This window comes from Aotus nancymaae, unplaced genomic scaffold (genome assembly GCF_030222135.1).
Source record: "Aotus nancymaae isolate 86718 unplaced genomic scaffold, 86718_ANA_hifiasm-v0.15.2.pri h1tg000041l, whole genome shotgun sequence".
NCBI lineage: Eukaryota > Metazoa > Chordata > Mammalia > Primates > Aotidae > Aotus > Aotus nancymaae.
The window spans coordinates 2,936,710-2,962,945 of NW_026988455.1; the positions used below are offsets into that span (position 1 = coordinate 2,936,710).

A 26,236-nucleotide genomic window follows, 5' to 3' on the forward strand; every position below is an offset into this window, starting at 1 on the left:
GAAGAACCTTGATTTTTCTCTCAAAGAGGAAAAATGATCATTTAGGTGTAGAGGCTCCAATGATACAGCTGTGATCATTCAAGGTGATCATGAGAAATGTAAACACAATAGTCAATGTCCATCTTTCTTGTGTTCAGAAATCCAATCTAATCCAATCTGTGAAACAAACTGTGAAGTTGTGAGCTTCCCATATTTACATGTATTATATTGCTTGCTTGCTTTTTAAAACCTTGAGGTGAATTTAGATCTTTAAGACCAGTTACTGAAAAGCTTTTCATAAAGAGACTAAGTCTTTTGCATTATTAAGCATTACTCTAATCCTCATTAAAGAGATTACTTTATCTTCAAGCCTAGATGTGAAATCCTCCCAGCTTTCCCCGGGTTAACGATCAACTGAAACAATTAATCATGGATGGTGTGGGACTTGGAAAGGCTGGGGATAGATCAAGAGAGGGGCAGGTGCATAGAAGAGGTCTGGTCTCTTGTGAAGTCATTCTGTTCTGCCACAGAGGACATGTAGATTTCTCACTTCTTCCCAATATTCCCATTTGAGATAAGCAAAGGAAAGTGCTGGGTTACTTCTAATCGCTGCCAGCCACCCCCCTCATTTAATGGCCATGTGCCAGGGCTACGCACACTCTTCACTCTCCACAGCCGCGTAGTTGCCAACTTCTTTGAAGCTGATATTTCCCAGGTGGAGAATTCCTGCCACTATCTGCAACACCAGCGTTTGCTCTTCTGCAAAGATCCCAATCACATTCATGGCGTGCTGGAAGAGAAAAGAGAAACTATCCAGAGAAGCTGGTCGCCAGCTTTACAAGCACGTAAGGAGGAAGCCAAAGCAGAGCAGCTGCTCTAAATAAGGGTGTAGCAAGTACAGACAAGCTAAAAAGAAAGAGAAAAAGCTAAAGCATAGACTGGGCCGTGCAGTCACACGCGGCTTAGCTTGTGATGACAGCGGGACGTTCCTGTACATGATCCCCGCCCAATGCACACATTCTTCTCGAGTTTTAAAGTCATGCTGGAAGGGCGGTTCTGTCTCTAGGCATAGCACGCCATCCTCCAGAAGGAGGAAGACACTCGGAAGAGTGTAGTTGTACACAAAGTCTCCAAGTCCTGTCTTCATCTTTTGATGCGTTCTGTTGCCAGCTTCCCCTCGAAGGTCACTGCTGACCTTTCCACTTACTCAAAATGGACTCAAGAGATCTTTCCCTTCATCAGGAGGGATAAGAATATATTGTAATTGTAAAAAGATCTTAATGAAAAATCTCCAGGAAATCCAATAAAAGCATCATGTAAAGTCTAGTTTCTGAGGTCCCTTAAATGCAATAAATACCACTAAAATGTCTAAATCTTAGAGAACCATCTCCTAGGAAAACTATACTCTAGGACCAGTGTGCAGACTCCTGATCAGCACTGTTTCTCCCAGCTGCTTTGTGGCCATATGACCTGTTGATACCACTTTGTTTCCTGGCACCCAGGACACAGTCTGTCTGAGCTTTCTATCCGTTTCAAGCACAAATGTACTGAACCCACACTGCTCACTCAGGGTCTACCACTCAGTTCTAGATCTGGGCTGAGGAATAGTTCCCAGCTTGAAACAGACTCAAAGGGTAGTGGTAATGAAGCCCTTTGAGGCTAAGTGGGTGTTCGGCCTATCTCCAAAACCTTCTAGATTGACTCATTTTAGTTCCTGCCCTCAGGATAGAACCCCTCCGTAATCTACCTAGTTTCACAGCTTGGACCATAACATACAGGCAATGTGAAGGGCATGGCACAGAAAAAGAGTCCTCTGCTTGGTGCAATACAGAGGGGAAGAGAAAGTCTTCAAAACCAGAAAAGAAATGATCAGAGAAAAGACTAAAGATGGTCGAAAATTTCTAAACCTAAATAAGTCCATAAATGTGCCGCTTGCTGAGCCTTTCTAAGGAAACAGCTCACGAACTGAGTAGACCATCAGCAAACAGAGTATGCTCAACATAGGAATCATTTTTGCCTGTTTATCAGAGCTCCTGCAGGGGGATAATGATGAATTCATTTGTTTTTAAGTCGTCCTCAGACAACTGGCACATGGCTATTTAAGGGCACTGAAATGTGTATGAACGTACAGAGTGCTCACAGAGAACACGGGGGACGCTGCATGCAGCTCCTTGCCTTATTAACCTTCACCGCCCTTTCCACCGCAGGAAATGCCCAGTTGGGAGAGCAGATCCTGCCTGGCCCTGTGCCAGCACTTACCAGAGTTTCCTGAAACTCCCGCCTGTCGTCAATGTCATCAACCTTGTATGAGCCCGAGAGGCTCAGGTAGTAATAATAGTCCATGCTGGTGATGCCAAGGCTGTGCTTCTGCTCTGCAGAGGCGCCCTCGATGAGCTGGAGTAAGAGAACATGGGTTGAGCCATGGAGTGGACCACAAGACACCCAAAGTCACCTCATGCATCCTGCAGACACCACCCCCAAGTCCAGTGATGAGGTCTTTCTATGTATGCTTTCTAAAATTACAGGCAGTCTTGGCTCCCAAATATGTACTTGCCGTAGCCTCAAGTCATCTCTGCAAATTTTGGCTCCTAACTCTGGAAAGACCTGCACAAGCTGAGGATTTTTCCTTTGTCCACCGAAAGGAACTGGACTGCCACCCTTGGAAGAGTGGAAAGCAAAACAGGTTATAATTACCTAGTTCCTGCCCAACTTGCTACAGCTTTTTAAAGTGGAGCTGGCTTTTCCATGCTTCTCACTACAGGGTGCATATTAGAAAAGAGGGGTGTGGCTGCTCACTCTCTGGGGTATTCTGAAACCTCCTGACCAATGACTGTCCCCTGGCCTTTGTTGTTTTTTATAGATAGGGTCTTGTTCTGTCACCCAAGGTGGAGTGTAGTGACACGATCTTGGCTCACCGCAGCCTTGATCTCCCAGGCTCTAGCAATCCTTTCACTTCAGTATCCTAAGTAGCTGGGACTGCTGGCATGCATAACCACGTCCCGTGAATTTTTTAACTTTCTGTAGAGACAGGGTCTCACTACATTGCCCAGGTTGCTTTCAAATTCCTGGGCTCAAGCAATTCTCCCACCTCAGTCTCCCAAAGTGCTGGGATTACACAGGCATGAGTCACCACGCTCAACTCCTTGGCTTTTTGTTCGAGCTCTGATGTCTGCCTTAGGCGCGGCAAGATCCTCTTACTGGGCTTTAACCAGTGGCGAGCTAGAAAATGTTTAACCAATCAACCCTTGAGGAAAAAAATTGATTTGTAGCGCTTGCCAATATTCATGGTATAAATATGCCCACCATGACGGATTGTAAACCACCAAAGATATCTCACAGAAGGAAGAGGAAAGACATGTGCCTTGCCCACGCGAGCCGGCTCCAGCACACCCTGGCTCTAACCCAGTAACATTTAGGAAAGCAGACACAGTTCCCATCCGTGCTTCCCCACCTTCATCAAGTCGCACAACGCCGCCCTGGCTCCCCTCCCCACACAGGGGCCTTATCTCCATCACTGAGAAGCTCTAGGTCTTCCCGTGACACCAGGCTCCCTTCATTTCCTGGCCTATCTCCTGAACATCTTTTCGCACCATCCCTTCCTTTTGTTCCTCTCTTCTCTTTGGTCCTCTCCCCACCCATACACCGTATACTACCTCTAACTTGCATCTTCAAATCTCCCTTCATCTCCCTTCTCTAACTCTCTTCTATCTACAAACACGCTGCTCTTTGCCTTTTTAGAAGCTTTTCCTTGACTCTGAACTTCCCCCAGCTGTAGAATCTACTTCCTCGTCATGACATAACCACCTGCATCCCGGCTTCTTCCCTCACCACTCTGATGGAACCCTTTTGTGTGGCTACTTTTCAGTGCCTAAATCCAACAGCCTTTTTTTTGGCCCCCACACTCCAGCTCACCCCTTTTCCCCCAAGAGCCCTGAGCATTTGATCCTGCTGCTGCTCCCCTGAGGCTCCCCGGGCTTGGTGACACTGCAGGATCCTGGCTTTCCTCCTTCTCCGTTAACTACTTCCCTGTTGGCTTTGCCGGCTCTTCAGTGCCTCCCCATCCGACACGTCCAGAAAGTCCCCTCGTCCTGTGTGGCATGATTTTCTCCCAACATTCACTCCCACGGGAATCTCATGTATTTCGTAGCTTCAAGAATTACTTTCATGTCAGAATCTTGAACACTGAGCCCCTCAATTTCTAGCCTCTGTTCTGGTGGTTTCTGATCTAAGGGCAGAGGACCCCTGGAGGAGGGCTGGTGTTTGTATTTACTTAAAGAAGTCCTGGCATCCATTATCCACTTCCATCTAGCACTCAATATTATTTATGTGAAATACATAATTACTTTTCACTTATCTATACGTGTTGCTTTCATTAATACAATTTTTAAAATTAATGAATTCACAGAAGTTTTGGTCATTTACGTATGTTTTCAATCAACAGATACCAACTAAAAGAATTACTTGGCATTGCCTAAGATGTGTGTGTAATTGAAAAGACTGAATGTGAGCTACTCGCACAGTTTATTGTCCTTCAAATCCAGTGATTCTCAAACTAAACATGAAACAAAACAAAAAAAAAGTCAGTGACCAGGCCTTTCTTCAAAGAAAGTCTAATGTGGATCCTCAATACCTAAAACACTAATAAGTCCATAGAACATAAGAAATTTGGTTATTAACATCCATATTTTTTTTAAGTACTTAAAAACCTTTTACAAAGGTAGCTGAATCAGGGTCAGGCATGGTAGCTCATGCCTGAAATCCCAGTACTTTGGGAGGCTGAGGTGGGTAGGTCACTTGACTTTAAGAGTTCAAGACCAGCCTGGGAAACATGGTGAAACTCTGCCTCTACGAAAAATATAAAACTTAGCCAGGTGTGGTAGCATGTGCTTATAGTCCCAGCTACTTGGGACGCTGAGGTAGGAGGATCATTTGAGCCCAGGATGCAGAGGCTGCAGTGAGGCAAGATTGTGCCACTGCACTCCAGCCTGGGTGACAGAGTAAGACTCTGTCTCAAATAAAAATAAAATAAAATAAGAGTAGCTGACTCAGATCAGTGCTGAAGCCTCGAACACAACTGAAAAGCACCCTGCAACTGCTCTGGCCCCAGACTCTCCACGACTTCTGAGGGTCTACGTGAAAACTTTTCAACTTGGCATTAAAGATCCCAAACCTATCTCAAATCTTTCCTCCAATAGCTCACGTTCTGGAGATCCCTGCCCGGCACACAGGCTGAGGCCCGGCTCCCTGACTGGCTTTCCCTCTCCCACCTCCACTGCTTTGGTGCGGGTCACCTGTCCTCCCTGAAAAACCCCTCTCCTTCACACCTCTCCTACCACCCAGCCAAACCCACCCACATCCACCCATATGAATTCCTTTGGCAAAGACTCAAACACTCCTCATTTTGTTTTGAAGTTACATCAACACTTTCTTGATGATTTAGCTTCTGGGGAATTTCCATCTTGTCACTCCAGTTAGAACTCATTCTCCTTGAGGGCAGGGACATTCTCACCATTCTGTACACTGACTTGTGCCATCAGTCCTTCCTGGCTTGCCAGACTACAGTCTCTGCCTGAAGTCTGAGAAATATTTTCGTGTAGATATACAGGAAGTGGGTAGGAAAGAAGTAGAAAGAAAAACCTGGTAAAATATGTGAAAACTCCGCTCTCCTGGGTTCCTCATCACCACCCTAGATTTTTCCAGAAGGAAGTTGGAGATCTTTCCACCATCTGGTTCCCCACCTGGACTGAACTGGATTTCAAAGTATTTTCCCTGCAAGAAAGTTAGGGATTTCCTTCAATGGTTGGTGAACAAAACATGATGTCCCAAACACCCTTTGAATACAGTATATAATTCAAGGAAATTCATTAACAGAAGACACATTCTGAATCACATCTGATTTGAGTCTAGACTTCCTCACCATGTTCAATCACACAATAACCCATGCTTTTGTCCAGCCACACGATTCTGTTACGAGAGAGCACCTGCCATTCATTGCAGCATGACTAAATAAGGATCTGCTCTATGCCTTGCTCATTTTCCCCCACTAGTTGATTGCCTGCTCAACTGGAAAAAATAAGGCAAAAAAACAGCATGGCACCCTTTCAGAGGAAGAGCACTCTTGCTCCGTCAGACTTCATCTCACGGCTTTGAGCAAAAATACTCAATCCCTCTTACCTATGGAGCATCTAAAATGCTTATCTAAAATGAAACACTTTATTAAAAATAAAGTTACTTCCAGCTACTCGTGGGCCTAGGGATTTTTGTCACTGTCCTTCTTACAAAAATTCATCTTTAAATGGCTGCTGATAGGGAACAAAGGAGAATAAAAACCTAGACTTTAGTTGAAAAGGTATCTAGGTTGTTATATTAATTATATACAGCCAGGAGCGGTGGTTCACGCCTGTAATCCCAGCACTTTGGGAGGCCGAGGCGGGTGAATCACTGGAGGTCAGGAGTTTGAGACCAGCCTGGCCAACATGGTGAAACCCAATCTCTGCTAATAATACAAAAAATTAGCTGGGCATGGTAGCAAATGCCTGTAGTCCCAGCTACTCAGGAGGCTGAGGCAGGAGAATTGCTTGAACCCAGGAGGTGGAGGTTGCAGTGAGCCAAGATTGCACCACTGCATTCCAGCCTGGGCCATGGAGCGAGACTCTGTCCAAAAAAACAAAATAAATAAAAAATATTATATATATAATTATCATACAATTATCTGTCTATTATATATATATATGTGTGTGTGTGTTATATTTTTTTCTCACTAGAACTTAATTTCTCTCCCATCCTCAGAAACTTAGGCACCCTCAGAGTCCAGAAGGTAAATACAAATCAAGGTAAAGAGGGAGCGGTCAGGCCTACAGCCGAACTGGAAAGGATGCCCAGCCTCACCGCATTCACATTTAATATCATAAAAATGTGTACGCTGACTAAATCCACCCATCTCAGGGATAAATTCATCTGGGTTTTACGTCTATGACTGGAGCCGTAAACTCAGTAAGGGCAAGAAAAGTACCGTGCACACTGTGCAAATGTGTGAATGCACGCTGTGTTCCTGTTCTTAAGTTAACTATTACAGGTGTCAAGAAAGACCACCAAAGAAGACCAGCCTCTGTCTATGTGTCTTAATCTGATGACCCTCTTCCTCCCGGCGAAAAACAAAAACACCCAGCAGCACCAGGCACAGAGAACCACCAGTCATCGCTCTGCGGAATGTCACTGGCACTTGAGAGCAGCTCACTGAACAAGACCTCCTGTGCTTTCTTTGGTGGCCACCTTCATCGTCCTTTGCTTCTGGCATGTCATACAGGGAGTATTTCAGTGTCTGTACCCATTCCTCATCAGTTGAGGGAAATGAAACCAATCAGAACACCTGACCTTCCTGAGTCAGGGGTGGACAGAGCACACTCCCAAGTCCTCCTAGCAGCGGTGCTCAACCTTGGCTGCCCCTTAGAAACACCTGGGGAGCCTTTCCAACATGCTGGTGCCTGCTGTTAGCCCAGACCACACACACCAGACTCTCTAGGACCAGGGCCCAGAGCTGTATGTTTTTCAAAAAGTGTCCAGCTGATCTTTATGTGTTATGAAGCTTGAAACCACTGCTCTAATATAATAAAATGCATATGCATGGCTGAAAATTGTCATATAAACGTTAAAATTTCTAACAAAAGGTCAACATATTTAGGACTGCTGTATAGCAGCCTGGGGGGAAAGAGGAAATTTTATAAAGGAAATAGAATGTTGCTTTTGCATTTTGATAATGAAATAAAAAGAAGTTTCAACTCGACTCTTCGTAATGATGTATTTCTTAAGCTGGGTACTGAACACATAGATAGATGCTCATGGTATTATTTTTAAATCATGTTTGAAATATTTCATAATACATTCTTTAATTTGAAAAGATTTATAAGTGTTAAATATATACATTCTTATGCTTCATAACACCTGTCCATTTTTAAAAGTGAAATTACCCATAATTCTGCCCTGATGCCATTTCTTCGTTCTCTTGCAAAATAATTACTGTCACAGATGTCAAAATTTGATTTACATACCCCTTAGTAACATTTTATATAATGTGCATATTTTAAAAACAAAACCAGGAAAATATTGAAGATATTGTTCTGTAATCTGTTTTTCTTAATTTAACATTATGAGTGTCTTTTAAAATAAGTAGTATTTGGTAGGAAACTTATGTAATTTATTCTAAAGTAATTGTTGGGCAAAGATAATGAATGATTAAAATTTTAATAACAATTGCCCAATCACTCTCCTGGGAGAATGTGTCAGTTTTGAACCAATAGCGTGTTTTCTCCATTATTATCAATCACCTTAATGTTTGCCCATTTGAGAGACAGAAAATGATAGTGGTTTTAATTTACATTTCTCTCATCCATGATGGTGAATAGTGAGAGAGAGAGAGAGAGAGAGAGAGTGTGAGTGTATATGTGTGTGTGTGTGTGTCTGAAATGTCTCTTCCCATCTTTCCATCAGGGTTGTATAAAATTCTGCAATTAGAAAAATAAGAAAATGTTGAGTGTTTGTTTTTGTTATTTACAGAAATTGACTGATGAATCCTACAAATGCAATGAACAATTTATATTGTAAAAATCAATGAAATTATCAATTTAATTATTTTTTTTCTGGTCTCCAAGGAATCCAAGAAAGGGGGGAAGGTAAACAAAGGGTTAAATTTGGCCAAGCCTATTTTTACAAGGCAGATTTAGATTGAAAAATTAAGAAAAAGGTTCAAGTGGAAAATTTGTTTAAATCTTCTTTCCTATTTTATTATCTGGAAAATTTCTTCAAGATAACACAACTCAGGCACTGGGTCCAAAGATATGAGAGACAAAACAAATGAGCAGTTCGAATAGTATCAGAGAGCAAGGAAAGTAAGGGCAAGTCCAACAGACAGAACCCACCGGGGAGCCTGACAATTATCATGTGAGCACATAGTAAAAATTCTCTTGGAAATAGAAGCTTCCTTCCAAAATAGACAGTGGAAAAGAAAATTGTTTTTCTCCAAAATTCCTATTTATTTTAAAATGTGCCAGAATCAGCCTCACAGATGGCTCTGTGAATGCTTTAGTGCCAGACACGATCTATGGTTGAAAAAAGCAGCAAAATCTATATAAATCAAGGTTACTGGGTAAACATTTGTTTCTTTGTAAATGTGGCTTTTGTCAAGGGGAACATATTCATACTGATCCTTGCCAGCTTTCCTATCTACCCCCTCTGGAGACACCCAGACAGAAGCATGACTAAATGAGCATTCACAACAACGCATTTGGTTGACATTTTCATTACCTAATTAGGTAAGCCAGTTAGAAGGCAACCTGTGAGCCTAGGTCAGTCACTTTTGGATGTCGTTAGGTTGTATGAGTATGGCATAAGACAGATGCTCAGAGCCAGAGGGCTGGGGTGGGCAGGCAGCTCGCTCTGAGGGACAGAGAGGAGGAAGTTTCTCTCCAAGGGGCCAGATCAGTCCACCTCTCTGCACCCTTCAGAGTCTACGGACCAAGTTCTAAGAAGTGAAACCATTGCTAGCGGGAAACGATACCTGGGACGCCCATCTATTCTATTCTAGTTAGTTCTATGTCTAGGAAAGTAGGAAAGAAGGTCTTGTCTCCAGGCCATAAAGACAATTCCTCCAAGGCCAAAGCTGCCACTTTGATCATTTATTTTCCTTAGTAAGGCAACTCAAGTGGAAAATTATTTTCAAAATTATTTTGTTTGTATCCCCGAGGCGCAAGAAAAAGGGCAAACTGCAGCTTGGCAGCGTGCTGCTAGAGAAAATGAAGGCAGGATTAAAGGGGTGGCCCCCTGATGGTATGTGAAAAGCACCCATTTCCTGTGGGATACTGGACTTCAGTCAGGAACATCAACATCATCAATCAAGCGACACTCTCTGAAACAGGGAAGAGACTTACAAATCGGCTGGAGTTGTTGTTCCGGACGGTCTTGGCGTTCCCAAAGGCCTCCAGCAGTGGGTTGGACTGCAGGATAATGTCCTTCACGTGCTGTCCCAGCAAACAGACTGGAGGTTAGGAAGGTGTGACCACCTACCACACAGTGTAAGCCAAACTTTCTCTAAGGACCTGGTTTCTGAATGCATGAAGTTGAGGGGTCCCACATCCATGTGGGGTTTCTGGAGGATTTATTCTTCTACCATGACAGACCTCAACCTGTTTGTGTATTTGGGTCTTCCAATTCCCATGGCTTGACGAAAGATCCCCAAGAGCCAGAGTGCCAACGGAAACCAGAACTATTCAGACAAACGTTCTCAGCTTGGGTTTCCAAATTGGCTGCTGCAGCTTCACCTTGCACTTGTGGGTGTGCCAGGTGTCAAAGCAGGAAAGAAAGTGAAACGGTAGACAAAGGGCTGTCTCCCTGCTGTTCGGCCAGGGTCTTTATTCTCATTACGCCATCCCAGCTACTCTACCAACACATCTCATCCCACCTCCACCTGCTCCACTGCAAGTTATCTTAAGGAAAATTAATCCACTTCTCCTCCCCAAACAAGGTTATGCAAATACAGCCTGGTGTTTCTCAATCTTTAATATGCACGAATGACCTGCGGATGTGGACAAAAAGCAGATGTGGACTCACTAGGTTGGGGTAGGGCCCAAGAGTCTGCATTTGTAGCCAGCTCCCTGGTGGTGCTGGTTTTGCCAGCAATGATACACACTTTGAGCGGCAAGGTTCAACAGCAGATTCTGTGGAACAAGTCCTGGCCTACTAGACAGGAAGAATTTGTTTTTCAAACATCCCCGTTCTACTGAAGTGTGCAAAACACACCATAGACATGAGACTGCTCAATAGACAGAATTTGATGTTGGAGAAGTCTTTCAACAAGTGAGTCATTCCTTGTACTTCTAATTATTCACATGCTATGGTTAAACATGTTCCAGAAATAACAAGTCTTCTGGCTTGTGCTCTTTAGCTACTGACTAATTCCAAGCCAAGGGTTCTGTATCATTGTCCTCATAGGAAAACAGGAAGAGAAAAATCAACATTAACTGTCTGCAGTCTGGCTACTGGGTCATGGGGGTGTAGCAAAGAGAAGTAAATTAAGGCACTAACTACTAACTGACTATGTAACAGCCAAAGTGTTCTCCTGGCACCCTTCTGAACATTCAGAAGAGAAACTGCCATGAGAAATGAGAACTGGCCTTTCCTTGTGACTAGGGAGTCATCCTTAGCTATCGCACCAAGGGCAATTCTGGGTAATCCTTTCATGGGTCAGTTTCAAAGCTTAGAAACATACTTCCAAGCTGCCTACTTTCTTTTAAAAACTCACGGAATGATATAAACTTTGCTTTTCTTTGTAAAATCAATTTTGAATTTGTGGATCTTCATTAACTCTTTCTTTTTTTTGCTGGCCGGATATACCTATACCATTTAACCACACTCAGCTTCTCTTAGGAAGAGAACAAAAGACAGAAGATTCTGTCTTTTCCCTTTTTAAATTATGGACTTTAAACACGAGAATCTTTATGTATCTATTCATCCATCTATCCATCCATGTTTGCGTCCATCCATCCATTCCATCGATACGTACTCACCAATGATCAGTGATGTTCAACAGAATTTTCTGCCATGTGACAGGCATATCAGGGAAAAGAGAAAGAGCAAACTAAGGTAAAAGGGCAGCCCATCAGCCGGGCATGGTGGCTCATGCCTGTAATCCCAGCACTTTGGGAGGCTGAGGCAGGCAGATCCCAAATGTCAAGAGATTGAGACCATCCTGGCCAACATGGTGAAATCCTATCTCTTCAAAAATAAAAAGATTAGCTGCGCATGGTGGCACGCACCTGTAGTCCCAGCTACTCGGGAGGCTGAGGCAAGAGAATCGCTTGAACTAGGGAGGCGAAAGTTGCAGTGAGCTGAGATCATGCCACTGCACTCCAGCTTGGCAACAAAGCAATACTCCGTCTCAAAAAAAGAAATAAATTTAAAAAATAAAGTGTAGCCCATCTGCAAAATAGCATCCTGGATTCTTGTCTCCATGTCAACCCTCTCAAGATCTGGTAGAATCACAGGAATGGAGAAAAGCAAATGGACTGAACCACACGAACCTAGGTTCTAGAGCTGCCCTCACTGTCCAACATGAAAGCCGTAAGTCACACGTGGCTGTGGCTACCCCAACTGAGATCTAAGTGTAGAATACACACTGGGTTTTCAAAGACTCAGTACCAAAAAGATATAAAGTATCTCATTAATTTTGTTATATTGATTATATAATAAAATGATCATTTTTTATATATTGGGTTAAATAATATTATTTTACAAAGTTATTTCCTTTTTTTCTTTTTACTTCTTTTAACTTGTCTACTGGAAAATTTAGAATTACATATATGGCTTGCGTCACCTTTCTACTGGTCAGAGCTGCTGTCCATCTTCCTTTCATTCAGAGCAAGAGGCCACTTTAAGAACCCTTCACTCTGTAACCTTAGTTTGCTCTTTCTCTTTTTTCTCTGATATGTTCACCACATACCACAAAATTCTGTTGGATATCACTAATCAATAATGAATAGATATGGATGGATGGATGGATGGGATGGATACATAAATATTCTCAGTTTTAAAGCCTGTAATTAAAGAAGGGAAGAGATAGAAGAAGATTCTGTCTCTTGTTCTCTCCCTGAAAGAAGCTATAGTTAAATGGTATAGGCACGTCTGGCCAGCAAACAGAAGACAGAAAGAGTTAATAAAGATCCAGAAATTCAAAGGAGGAACGTTTGGCGCTGCCTTAAGCTTTCTGATCTACTAGTACAGGACAGAACACTACTTAATCAATAGATAGGGGCCAGACATGGAGGCTCATGGTCGTAATCCCAACACTTTGGGAAGCCTAGGAGGGTGGATCACTTGAGCTCAGGAGTTTGAGACAAGCCTGGGCAACGTGGTTAAAACCTTGTCTCTACCAAAAATACAAAAAATTAGCCAGGCATGGTGGCGTGCACCTGGGGTCCTAGCTATTTGTGAGGTTGAGGTGGGAGGATCACCTAAGCTGAGGAGAAGGAGGAGGCTGCAGTGAGCCAAGATCACGCCATTGCATTTCAGCCTGGGTGACAGAATGAGACCCCATCTCAAAAAAACCACAATAAAGGTAATTTTACGTGTCTTTTTTTTTGACCGAGTCCTGCTTTGTCACCAGGCTGGAGTGCAGTGGCACGATCTTGGTTCACTGCAACTTTTGCCTCCTGGCTTCAAGCGATTCTCCTGTCTCAGCCTTCCGAGGAGCTGGAACTATAGGCACATACCACCATGCCTGGCTAATTTTTTGTATTTTACTAGAGATGGGGTTTCACCATATTGGCCAGGATGGTCTCAATCTCCTAACCTTGTGATCTGTCCCCCTTAGCCTCCCAAAGTGCTGGATTACAGGCATGAGTCACCACGCCGGGCCAATTTTATGTGTTTTTTAAACGTCTACAGCCAATCATGGGAATAACATTAAATAATTCTGATTTAAAAAACTAATCTTTGGAATGAATTCTGTCACCAGTGGTGCATACTGGTGATGAACGCTGAGCGTGGGCCACCCCTTATGGACCTTAGCTCACCATCACCATCATCCACAGCTCGCTCTCTCAGGAAGAGGTTTTACTCATTCCTGCCAATGTTGATTTTAATTTTCACCTCTTGAGTATCCTGATTCTCTGGGTCTTTTCTCTTTCCTAACATTTCCTTTATACTCTTTAGTCTTTCTTTATTCCTTCCCTGTTTCCCCTTTCTCTGTCTCTTCCTTTAAAATTTTTGTAAGTTTCTTGAATTGGCAACCGGTTCACATCGTTCAAACCATCCAAGTTTCTAAAGGGTATACAGGAAGAGTAGTCCCTTCTCTCAGTCTCCCAGCCCCACCCGCCCAAGACAACCATTGTTGACAGTTTCTTGTGTATACTTCTAGGGATATGTGATACATATCCAAACAAATACAAATACACACCCTCTTTTGATCCCTTAAATGGCAGCATATATTACACACAATGTTCTGAACCTTGGCTTTTGTCATTAATGATATATCTTGAAGACCATTCTCTATCAGTACATGAAGCTTCATTTTTATTGCTGTATAATATTCTATTATATGACAAACCACAAATTATTTCACCAGATGCCTAGTGATGAACACTGTTTTTCAGTCTTTTGCATTACCAAAATTGCTACAAATAACTTTATACATGCATTATTTTGTATTCATTTCAACATATCTAAAGAATAAATTCTCTTAAGCAGAAATGCCGACTCATACGGCATATGTTTAAGTTTGATAGCTTTTGTTGAAATGTCCTTCATTAAAGTGCACTAGTTCATGTCTTACCAGCAATGCATAAGAAAACCTGTGTCGCTACTCCCTTCTGATCAAGCGATTAAAACATGGTAAGATTTTTGCTAATCTAGGCAAAAATTAGTTTTCTAATGTAGTTTTAATTTGCATTTTTGTTATCATGATGGCGAACATACTTCTGTGTTTTGTGAGTAATTTATATTTCCTTTTCTATGAGTTGTCTTTCATGTCCTTTGTTTATTTTCCTTTTGGGCTGCTGACCTTTTTACTGATTTATAGGAATTCATCGAACATTAGGTACACACCTATCTTAAAACATGTTATTCCTTTGCAGATTTCAAGTTTCACAGTTATAGAACCAACGTCTTTTCTGTGGAAGAGACATTGTTTTCTAACGGCAACTGGAGCCTCTTACATTTCCCATAGTATAAGGTCCCATAATGGGCCATCACCCACTCACCTGGACTTTGGGGCCTCCTCCAGACACTCTGGAGATGTAGCTCATGATATATTTGGCAGCCACTGTTTTTCCAGCACCACTTTCACCACTAAAGAAAGACAGACAAAAATGCTCACCTGAGAAGTGAATTGCGACCAGCTCCCTTCCTTGTCCCCGCATCCCACAAAACAAACAGAAACAAAAAGAAAAGAGGTAGAAAGGAATTCTTTTGTTTTTTTTCCAAGTACAATACCGGTAGAGAAAGGCAAGTTATGGCAGGATTAGGTCGCCTTTGTGACCTGTGTGAGCAGAACTAACATGGTGTGGATAATTACCACTGTGCATAGAACTGATCATCAAGAATTTTACATGCCCAATAATGGGGAATATAATTAGGAAAATTATGGAGTATCACAAGGGTGGAATTCTGCATAAATTACAACTGTCATGGAGACCATAAATGTAGAAAACAAGCATATGAAATCATGTTAAGTGAAATAAGTCATTCGAGTTATATACAAAACACAATTACAATTTTTTTAAAAAGTACATAAGAAAGAAAGACTGGGACCAGGCATGGTGGCTCACACCTGTAATCCCAGCACTTTGGAATTTGAGGCAGGCAGATCACCTGAAGTCAGGAGTTTGAGACAAGCCTGGCCAACATGGTGAAACCCCGTCTCTATTAAAAATACAAAAATTAGCCGGCATGGTGGTGGGTGCCTGTAATCCCATTTACTTGGGAGGCTGAGGCTGGAGAATCACTTGAACCCAGGAGGCAGAGGTTGCAGTGACTGGAGATTGCGTCATTGAGCTCCAGCATGGGTGACAAGAGCGAAGCAATGTCTCAAAAAAAAGAAGAAAAGAAAAAAAGAAAGACTGGAACTACCACAAAATATTAACAAAGGCTTTGGTCAAGGCAGAGACAATGAGAAACGTGTTTTAATTCATTGTTTTTCAAATGTTTTATAATGCATATGCTATTTTTGTAATTTAAAAAGTGAAAAGCAAAAGTGGGCACTGTGAGGTTTCAAACCATTTGCCTGAACTGATGCAAGCTTCCTTATTTTAGAAATTCTAAAATTAAACCTTGAAGCAATATTAATCACATCCTGAGTAACAAAGGCCACCTTCCTCTGGGTAGTCTTCCTGCAGGGGGAGAGCCTTTTGTTAATAATATATAGTCTACTCTTCAAAATCCCCATTCTTCCTTCAAAATCCCCCTGAATTGATAATAACCTCAATTCAAAACATGCTTAAGTCAGATTTTTCACCTTTCTATTGGTACTCTGTGTTACCAGAAGAGAATTAATTAATTAAAGAAACCCATGTCATATAAAATGATGGTGAAAGTTAGTATGAAAAATTCAGGCTGCTACAAGTTCATATGACAAAATTTTTGTTTGCTCTTTGCAATAAAAAAATTTTAGGGTGCAGAGCAAATGTTCTTCTATGAATATCCAGCCCAGTTAATTGTTATCAATTGCTGAGTTATCCAAGAAAAGAGAAAACATTTGCTTAGGGAACAATCAAGCAAGGTGATCCTCGCATTTCCAAAAGGAAACCAAAATAAATTTGAAATAATTTTGTATTTCAAAACAAAACAAACAAAAGAATTGAGCTGGCCATATGGCAAAACTCAAAACTTTGCTGAATTTCCTTGAACTAATATATGGTTTTAAAGGAATTATGGGGAGGCAGGAAACATCCTCTGCTCAGTGCTTACGACCTTCAAAAGTCTGAACCCATCTATGTGATTCACACACCACCCTAGTGTGAACCCATCTCTGCGATCCACTCACCACCCTAGTGTGAACCCATCTATGCAAGTCACTCACCACCCTAGTCTGAACCCATCTATGCGATTCACTCACCGCCCTAGTGCTATGCTCTTGGCTCCCTGGTCACCTGAATGAAAAAACCAAACTGAAATTTCATAAGCTACAGTAGCAAGTAGAAAACCAGCCAGCCTGGGATGGGGTGTCACACTGCTTCCAGAGGACATGCTTACTCACAAGCATTAAGTAGGTCTGGTAAATTCAACTCCATGGGGAAATTATCTTTTCAAATGGTTGACATACTCAGATGATGTATTTACTAGATCCAAGGTCAATACAAGTACTCTATCATTTGAATTACACATTTTTGCAACATGGAAACCCCATTTTATAAGCTGTAAACAATGTAAATATTTAAGAATATTGGAAAGTCGAAGATTACAATGGTATAACTACCCAATATAATATTGCACTGTCATTGAAATACTTACAAAGACTATGTAGCATCATAAAGTTAATGCAGCTAAGGTTAAGTGGAAACATGAATAGAAGGCACTGTATTTATAACAAGTTTAAAACTATGTAAAAATAATGTATGGACAAAAAAGACAAGGAAAGAGAAATACTCCTGACTTTATGTCTAACGTTCTGCATATACCACAAAAAAAAAAAAAAAAAGAAAGAAAGAAAAGAAAAAGAAATATTCCTGACTTATTAGGAGTCTGTTATAGGAATGATTTTTTGTTTTTTGTTTTTTCTGGGGGGATGGAGTCTCACTTTGTCGCCCAGGCTGAAGTGCACTGGCACAATCTCAGCTCGTTGCAACCTCCACATCCCTGGTTCAAGTGATTCTCCTGCCTGAGCTTCCCAAGTATCTGGGATTACAGGTGTGAGCCACCATGCCTAGCTAATTTTTTTTATTTTTAGTAGAGATGGGTTTCACTATGTTTGCCAAGTTGGTCTAGAGCTCCTGAGCCCAGGTGATCCACCCGCCTCGGCTTCCCAAAGTGCTGGGATTACAGGTGTGAGCCACCACGCCTGGCTCTTTTTTCTTTTGATGTGCTTTCTCATAATTCTTAAATTTTTTTAGATTTTTAGGCTGGGTATACCAGTAATCCCAGTAATTCCAGCACTTTGTAATCATACCAGTAATCCCAGCACTTTGGGAGGCCGAGGTGGATGGATCACTTGAGGTCAGGAGTAAGAGACCAGCCTGGCCAACATAGTGAAATCTTGTCTCTACTAAAAATTTAAAATTTAGCTGGGTGTGGTGGTGGGCGCCTGTAATCCCAGTTACTCAGGAGGCTGAGGCAGAAGAATCTCTTGAACCTGGGAGGTGAAAGTTGTCGTGAACCAAGATGGTGTCACTGCATTCCAGCCTGGGCAGCAAAAGCGAAACTCTGTCTCAAAAACAAAATTTTAGATATTTTTGAAATTTGTATATTTCAGATTCTTAAAAACAGCTGTTACAGAGAAAAAGGGAGGGATCACACCTCACAATGATAATCATCATTGATCAATTTCATTCACTATTATTCAACTTCCTATATATCACCATGAGTATGTATATTTTCCTTAAGTTTACACTGCCACATTTAAACTTTGTTAGAACAAGCTGGGAAAGAGAGAAAGAGAGACAGACAGAGAAAGCGAGAGAGAGAGTCAGAGAGTGTGTGTGTGTGTGTGTGTGTGTGAGAGAGAGAGAGAGAGAGAGAGAGAGAGCGCGCGCAAGCGCATACCCTATTAGAATTATAAAATAGTATCTATGAAGCAGAACTGATTAAATTGAAAAAAGAATTATAAAATAAAAGTATAGTAATGCTAGTAACCCCCCCTCCACTGTGTCTTCGATTAATACCGTATTCAGACATGAAATATTTTGTCTTTTTTGTTGGAAACAAAAGAAAGTAATCATAATGGAAAGTAATCCTTTTCATATATTAAAACAAGTATACCAGTTCCAAAAATAGGATATTTGCATTCTCTGTAATTGGGCTCTTTTCCAGGAGACTTAAAATAATCAGTTCTCACTAAACATTGATTGGAATTTTCATTACTTGGTTTCCATTTACAGACACTTAAGAAGAATTTTTATTGATCAGAGGTGGTGATTTGCTCAAAATATGGTACAATAATGGAATGTTACATAATGACTTGAAGCTTACAGTATACACAACCGTGATTACACTGGTCTATTTGGGATGAGAAAATATCGTTTCTTCTCCAGGACTAAAACCCAAGCTAAAAGAAAGTGAAGGTATCAGACAGATCATACAGCATATCCCAAATTATTACTTTGTATCTCACAACAGTTATTATAGAGCAATTTGCTTTGTTTATGCTTCCAGGCAGCCCTTCCTAATTATCTGTCTTCACTTGACTTCTAAAGTGGACACACACACACACACACACACACACACACACAAATACTCTAGAAATTAGGAAAACATCCCAGTGGTTCCCAAATCTGGCAGTCTACCAGAATCGTCAGAATACTTTCTAATTGCCTATGTCTGGCCCCTCTTCCAACCTGCTGGATCCCAGTCTCCAAGGACACAGTCTAGGAATAGGAATTTCTAACAAACTCCCTAGTTAGTTCTTGTATAGCCAGCTGGAAACAAGACAAGCAATTTTCAATCAAAGTCGTAACAGACTTTATAGGAAATATTAACTCAAACAGGAAGAACTGGTGTGTGTGTGTGTGTGTGTGTGTGTGTGTGTGTTAGTTATAGAAATGAAAACATATGGTAAAATATCAAAGCAATGGAAAGAATGTTCTGGGGTTAAAAAAAGCGCCATTTACAATGACATAATCCAAGGACCACAATTATTTTTCTGAGAAGGGTTATTCCTCACTTAAAAATCAATAGTATTTTCTAGTCGCTTCAACTGACTCAGCAAGTGTAAAAATACTTCAGTTAATTTTTTGTTTTTTGAGATACTCCATAAAATAGGTAGGATCAGCTGTTACTACTATCGGAAGACTCACCAACACACTCCCATCTCCGCATTCCTGGTCTCAAAATCTCTCTCCTGGTTCTGTACCGCAGGAACCGGTGTTCCCTTGTAACTGTCTCAATCGATGTAATTGAAATGTCGCTTTTCCAACTTTTTGTTTGTGCTTTAAAAAGCATAAACACTTAAAACAAAAATGATGCCGACTTTTGTTCACCCAACATGCATTATCTAACACCCTCTCTGCCCCAATGTGTTAAGCCAAAGGCCAGAACGAGATGTGGCTTCTGTCAGAGAAGAGCTCACTCACTGTCTCACAGGGAAGTCGAGAATACAAAGGCTATTAATAACACAGTGGAGATGTGGGTATAGTTTTAGGGATCTGTGGGTGGCAGCTATTCCTGATGAAAAGATTCCTAAAGGAAGTCACAATTAGTTACGTCCCCACAAGGACAATCAAGTTAGCCAGGTGTGTATATGTATGTGTACTTGTGTGTATACATCTTAGAGACGGGGATGAACCCTGAGCCGTAAGTAAGAGGTAAAAATTCTGCAGGGTACCTAAAGTACAATTAAAAAAGAAAGAAAGAAAGAGAGAGAGAGAGAGAGAAAGAAAGAAAGAAAGAAAGAAAGAAAGAAAGAAAGAAAGAAAGAAAGAAAGAAAGAAAGTGCTAGGCTAAAAACAAAAATTCTGCAGGGTACCTAAAGTACAATTAGAAAGAAAGAAAGAAAGAAAGGAAAGAAAGAGAGAGAGAAAGAAAGAAAGAAAGAAAGTGCTAGGCTAAAAACAAAAATTCTGCAGGGTACCTAAAGTACAATTAAAAAGAAAGAAAGAAAAAGAAAAGAAAGAAAGAAAGAAAGAAAGAAAGCGCTAGGCTAAAACCAAAAATTCTGCAGGGTACCTAAAGTACAATTAAAAAAGAAAGAAAGAAAAAGAAATAAAGAAAGAAAGGAAGAAAGTGCTAGGCTAAAAACAAAAATTCTGCAGGGTACCTAAAGTACAATTAGAAAGAAAGAAAGAAAGGAAAGAGAGAGAGAGAGAGAGAGAGAAAGAAAGAAAGAAAGAGAAAGTGCTAGGCTAAAACCAAAAATTCTGCAGGGTACCTAAAGTACAATTAAAAAGAAAGAAAGAAAAAGAAATAAAAAAAGAAACAAAGAAAGAAAGAAAGAAAGTGCTAGGCTAAAACCAAAAATTCTGCAGGGTACCTAAAGTACAATTAAAAAAGAAAGAAAGAAAGAAAGAAAGAAAGAAAGAAAGAAAGTGCTAGGCTAAAACCAAAAATTCTGCAGGGTACCTAAAGTACAATTAAAAAGAAAGAAAGAAAAAGAAATAAAGAAAGAAACAAAGAAAGAAAGAAAGAAAGTGCTAGGCTAAAACCAAAAATTCTGCAGGGTACCTAAAGTACAATTAAAAAAGAAAGAAACAAAGAAAGAAAGAAAGAAAGAAAGTGCTAGGCTAAAAACAAAAATTCTGCAGGGTACCTAAAGTACAATTAGAAAGAAAGAAAGAAAGAAAGGAAAGAAAGAGAGAGAGAGAAAGAAAGAAAGAAAGAAAGAAAGAAAGAAAGAAAGTGCTAGGCTAAAAACAAAAATTCTGCAGGGTACCTAAAGTACAATTAAAAAGAAAGAAAGAAAAAGAAAGAAAGAAAGAAAGAAAGAAAGAAAGAAAGAAAGAAAGAAAGAAAGAAAGAATGCTAGGCTAAAAATAAAAATTCTGCAGGGTACCCAAAGTACAATTAAAAAAAGAAAGAGAGAAAGAAAGTGCTAGGCTAAAAACAAAAATTCTGTGGGGTACATGTGAAGGGAATCACAGGTAGTTAAACAGGACTTGAGAGGATGGGTACAGTGGCTCACACCTGTCATCTCAACAATATGGGAGGCCAAGGGAGTTGGAGACCAGCCTTGGCAAATAACTAGATCTTATTTTTTAAAAAGAACAAAAACAACCAAAAAACCCAATAATAATAATAATAATAAGACAAATAAAAACAAAAAAAATTGGCCAGGCATGGTAGCTCATGTCTATAAACCCAGCACTTTGGGAGGCCAAGGCATGTGGATGACCTGAGGTCAGGAGTTCAAGACCAGCCTAGCTGACATGGTGAAACCTTATCTCTACTAAAAATACAAAAAAATTAGCTGGGCATGGTGGCATGCACTTGTAGTCCCAGCTGCTCAGAAGGATGAAGCAGGAGAATCATTTGAACCTGGGAGGCAGAGGTTGCAGTGAGCTGAGACTTTGCCACTGCACTCCAGCCTGGGTGATAGAGCAAGACTCTATCTCAAAAATAAATACATTAATTAATTAAAATTTAAAAATTAAAAATAATTAGCTGGGTGTGGTAGTGTGCTCCTGTGGTCCTAGTTATTCGGGAGGCTGAGGTGGGAGGATCGTTTTGAGTGCAGGACAGTGAGGCTGCAGTGAGCTATTGTTGAGCTACTGCACTCCAGCCCGGGTAACAGAGCGAGATTCTGCGTCTTAAAAAAAAAAAATTAAACAAGTAAAAAGTAACAGGGCTTGAGTGTGAGGTGGGAAGTTGGGAGGGGTGGGGAGTCGAGCTGGAAGGCAGTGTAGAGATCCAAGAGTGACCCTGGGTATCAGGTTCCTGGGTATCAGGTTTGGGGATGCACAAAGGGTTCTGGCCTGTGGCATTTAGTGCTACATGTTATACAGACTCTAGAATTCCATTTTCTCAAGGCAGCATACTGATAAATTTGCCTTTACCTATGTAGAACAAATGATATATTATTTACTTGCACTTTTTTCAAAACTGACACAATTTATTAATGTAAATGGGAACCTCTATATGACTTCTATAAATATGAAATCAGAATCACTTGCCCAAAATTAAAACCTTAAAAAGAAATACAATGAAAATAAAATACTTATTGTGAAAATAATGCAAATATCCATCAACATAGAATAGTTAAGTAAACATATTTCTTAGCATTGTCCACTAAGAGGGCCTAGAAGCAATGGCACCCAGGTGTCACTAAACACACAAAGCACCCGATGTTGATCTCTAAATACCGTTTTGCAATAAAAGGAACCAGGGCTGCTTGGGGAAATGCCAGGGCTGGAGCAGGGAAAATTCAAGCTGAGCGTGGAATATATAACTGTGCCAAAAGGTAAGGAAATTTACAGTGGTGTAACATGTCAAGCATATGAGTGGACATGTGGACATGTCAAGCATATAAGAGCCAGCTGAAAGGGGTTCCCACCAGCCAAATCAAAATAAGTAATCACACTAATAGATTATGAACCTTTGAACATATAGAAAGCCATAATTCTATATTGCCATAAGAAAGTAAATGAATCAATAAATAAATAGGAGAGAAGGGAAGGCTCTTCCTCACAGTGGAATACCAACTAATAAATGTAGAAGGAATGATGGAATTAGATCATCACCATTTGGCAGCCATCATATGGATGACTGACTGGGGAGGAGTCATTATGGATGCTCAGGCTGGTAGGTCATTTGATGTGGAGCAGGATGTTGTCATAATCTCAGAATATATCCCCACAAAATACTAACACATCCTAAAAGAAAATAGGGTGAATTTAATGAGAAGAAACCTAGCAGATGCCTATGGAACCGGGTGATCAAGAGCACTGCATTGTTTCTAAGATATTCTGGCCTGGAGAGCATGACCTGAGCCTGGTCATGAAATATCAGGTAGACTCAGCCTGAGGTCATCCTACAAAATGGAATGCCTGAACTCTTTAGAGCTGTAAAGGGCGAAAAACACAGAAAACAGAGAAGATGCAAAAGTCAGAGAGGCACACAGAGAGGCAGGAAGATGCATGTGGCTTCATGAGAGCAAACGGAGTCAGGATCAACTGTGTCAATGTGTTGGGGAGATAAACAAGACAGTGGAAATTCCCACTGGGACTTATTTAATTAGACCCTGCTTTTTTGCAAATACAGAGACATATAGTGGAACACAACTCTTATTTCAAAAGGTGTAACCCAAGGAATAAAAATACAGGGATAGTTTTTTTAAAAAACATTTTTTGGAATTCCAAAGTTATTAAAGAAGAACACAGTTATTCATCTATTGAAATATGGTCCAGACGATGAGAAATAACATCGATTCCAAAGGAGGCCTGGAAGGAACACACAGAAATACCGTGGCCATGATAACTGTAGGTAGGATGTGTTCGTTGTGTGTATCATGCATGTCATAGGCTGTTTTAAGTGCTTTACATGTATCAATCACTTGACCCACATAAGAGCCCATGAGGTAGGTGCTTTTATTGTCTCCATTATTTGAAGTGAGTAAAGGTAAGCAAATTGCTCAAGGACACTTAGCTAGTGAGTGGCAGAGCTAGAAAAGGAGGTGAGGGAGACTGTGTCAGGGGTCAGAGCTATACTATCTCAGAAGAAGGTAAACCTTTAAGATCCTCATATGAGTTGACTAGTCAATAAAAATCAGCGATGTTTCCCAAAGTCACCCTATGAATATTTCATAGTATTAGAAAACTTTTAGCTACTCCTGAGTCTTTACTGATACATACCCATTTAAGCAAGCCTTCTGCCAATAACATTTATTACCTCACACGGTTGGAACTAACAAATAATTGCCTACATCACTGTGATCACAAGACAAGATAATTCTGTGAGAATGAGAAACCACATCAAAGAAGGTCCTGGATGGCCTTCTCCAATGACTCAATTCACAGGCTCCCTTCCTGGCAGCCCTACTAGATCTGGACCAGAAACAAGTTGGAGGCGAAGCACATCTGGGAGGTTTCAGGGCCATGGAGAGAGGGAGACTCCATCAGACCCTAGAATTACACTAAAAAACTAATTCTCAAATACATGCCATGGCTAACAGCATAACAGTCAAAAACAAGCAGCCATGCTGAAACCACTAGGTAAGTAACACAAATTCATTCTTTAATAGATTGAGGAAAGTCTGAGTAAGAGTAACATCTGGTATTTCTTCCCAACCCCAGACAAATACCTAGTTAATTGGTGTTGTCAAGTAGAAAAAATTTTCACCTAGTCTGCCAACAACATGGTAATGCTCATCCTGGCCCAGAGTGATGCAGTTGGAAGAACCCAATGTTGCGTATGAAGACCAAGTTTGAGTCCCAGCTCGGCTACTTACCAGCTCTGAAATTCCTTTTAATGTAACTAGCAGATCTTTTACATCACTCTTCAAGAGTGAAATTTTTTTCTTCATGTATATTTCCTCATTACATTTTCTTTACATTCCTTTAAGGTATGAATTCCCATTTTACAGATGAAGTAACTGAGCCTTGCCGAGGTCAAGATAGAAAGAATAGTCCACCCTATGACTCACCCCAGAGATCTTTCCACTGCACCTCATGACTGAAAGTGGTAATGAATTATTAACCAGCTAACCTAACACCTGCTGGCTCAAAGCAGCAGAGAAAAGTAAAAAGACTGCTGTCCGAGAGGCAGGCAGCCCTGCCTGGGAGCACAGCTCTGTCACATTTCAAATGCAAGATTTCAACAAGTTTCTTTGCCTCTCTGAGACTCAGTTTCTTGATCTGCAAAAGTAGGGGACAGCAACACCTAGTTTTCCAGGCTGATATAAAGATGAAAAATGACATAATTAAAAGGACACAAAGCAAGTACTCAAAAAAGGGTTGCTGTTATGATTATGAGTAGTATATTAATTAGGCATCTTGCTGAATAGCACGCCTTGGCTGATGATAAAGGAATTTCAGCAACCAGTCTAGAATGTAAGATTTGCAGGGAGCTTGGAGAACAGGGTAAATCTGGGCCCTTGCTCTTCAAATTTACAGCCAGGGGCAGCCCCATGCAGCCCCGTTATAGTCACAGGCATGGGGTGACAGGGCCTCCCAAAGCCAGGCCAGGGGGACGTCGAGCTCAAAGGCCAATGCTGCTGGGATAAACAAGAAACAGGGTGGACCCACAGCAACTCAGGAGAACCCTGAAAAGTGTCCCCATACTAACAATAAAAGGTTCCTGAAATACATCAAAGGCAGGAAGATGGCTTGAGAATCCGGAGATGCTTGATGGTGCCACGGCAAAGAGCACAGGAGACCCATGAGCCAAATATTCGAGGCACTCGCGATTTTTCCCTTTTATCTTTACTACTGCAAACATTACATATTCCAACTCTAAAATGTATGTTGAAGTACACAGGTCAGAAATCTTAGCTCCTGTGATGACTACTACCCCCCTTTTCCTCTACAAACATTCTCTTATTCAATCAGCAAATAATACTCGTGTACCTTCAAAATATCTCTCGTCTTTATTCTTTAAAAAACATTTATTCAGCTTCTATGCAAGTTGCAACCTACAAAGACTTTGCAGACTGCTATTGGATGTATTAAGGACAGATGGTCTACTCACCAGAAAACAACTGTGTCAGGATATTTCAAATACAAAAAGTAGAAACAGCACCAAATGGGATGCTTTCACATTGACATCATGTGTCTTAAACAGCCTAAGGTAGCAAGAGATGATTTAGGCCAAAAGTGATAGGAATTCATTTCTGACAGCAGCAATAAAAATGTCACATAAATATTCTCCAAGGCCCAGTAATTCTCCATAGAGAATGGCAAGGGCTTCAGAAATGCCTCTGGCCACACTGCTGAGATTTTGCCTGGTGATGTAGAGATGGTAGAGATCATGAACAAAACTTGCCAGTTCTTCCTTTTACACATCATGATCATTTTGTTAAACAGATTTACAGAGAAGAGATGTCTATGACATCCAAAGGTTTCACACATGTGGTTCTAATGCACAAATCCAAATTCTGAATTTTAGAGAAGAGATTAGTGAGCTAAACAGATAT

At 40.9% G+C, this 26,236-nt stretch overlaps 1 protein-coding gene across 2 annotated transcripts in view; it reads right to left on the reverse strand.

The window, feature by feature from the left end:
• MYO1E (myosin IE) overlaps positions 1-26,236 on the reverse strand; it is a 230,215-nt gene that overhangs the window by 81,378 nt on the left and 122,601 nt on the right. For both annotated transcript variants that reach the window (XM_012443130.3, XM_012443129.3), the window contains exons 5-9: positions 14,727-14,814; positions 9,903-9,992; positions 5,617-5,748; positions 2,239-2,373; positions 637-769 (exon numbers count right to left, since the gene is read on the reverse strand). In XM_012443130.3, the coding sequence (XP_012298553.1) occupies positions 637-769; positions 2,239-2,373; positions 5,617-5,748; positions 9,903-9,992; positions 14,727-14,814 (578 nt within the window). The remainder of the gene's footprint in view (positions 1-636; positions 770-2,238; positions 2,374-5,616; positions 5,749-9,902; positions 9,993-14,726; positions 14,815-26,236) is intronic.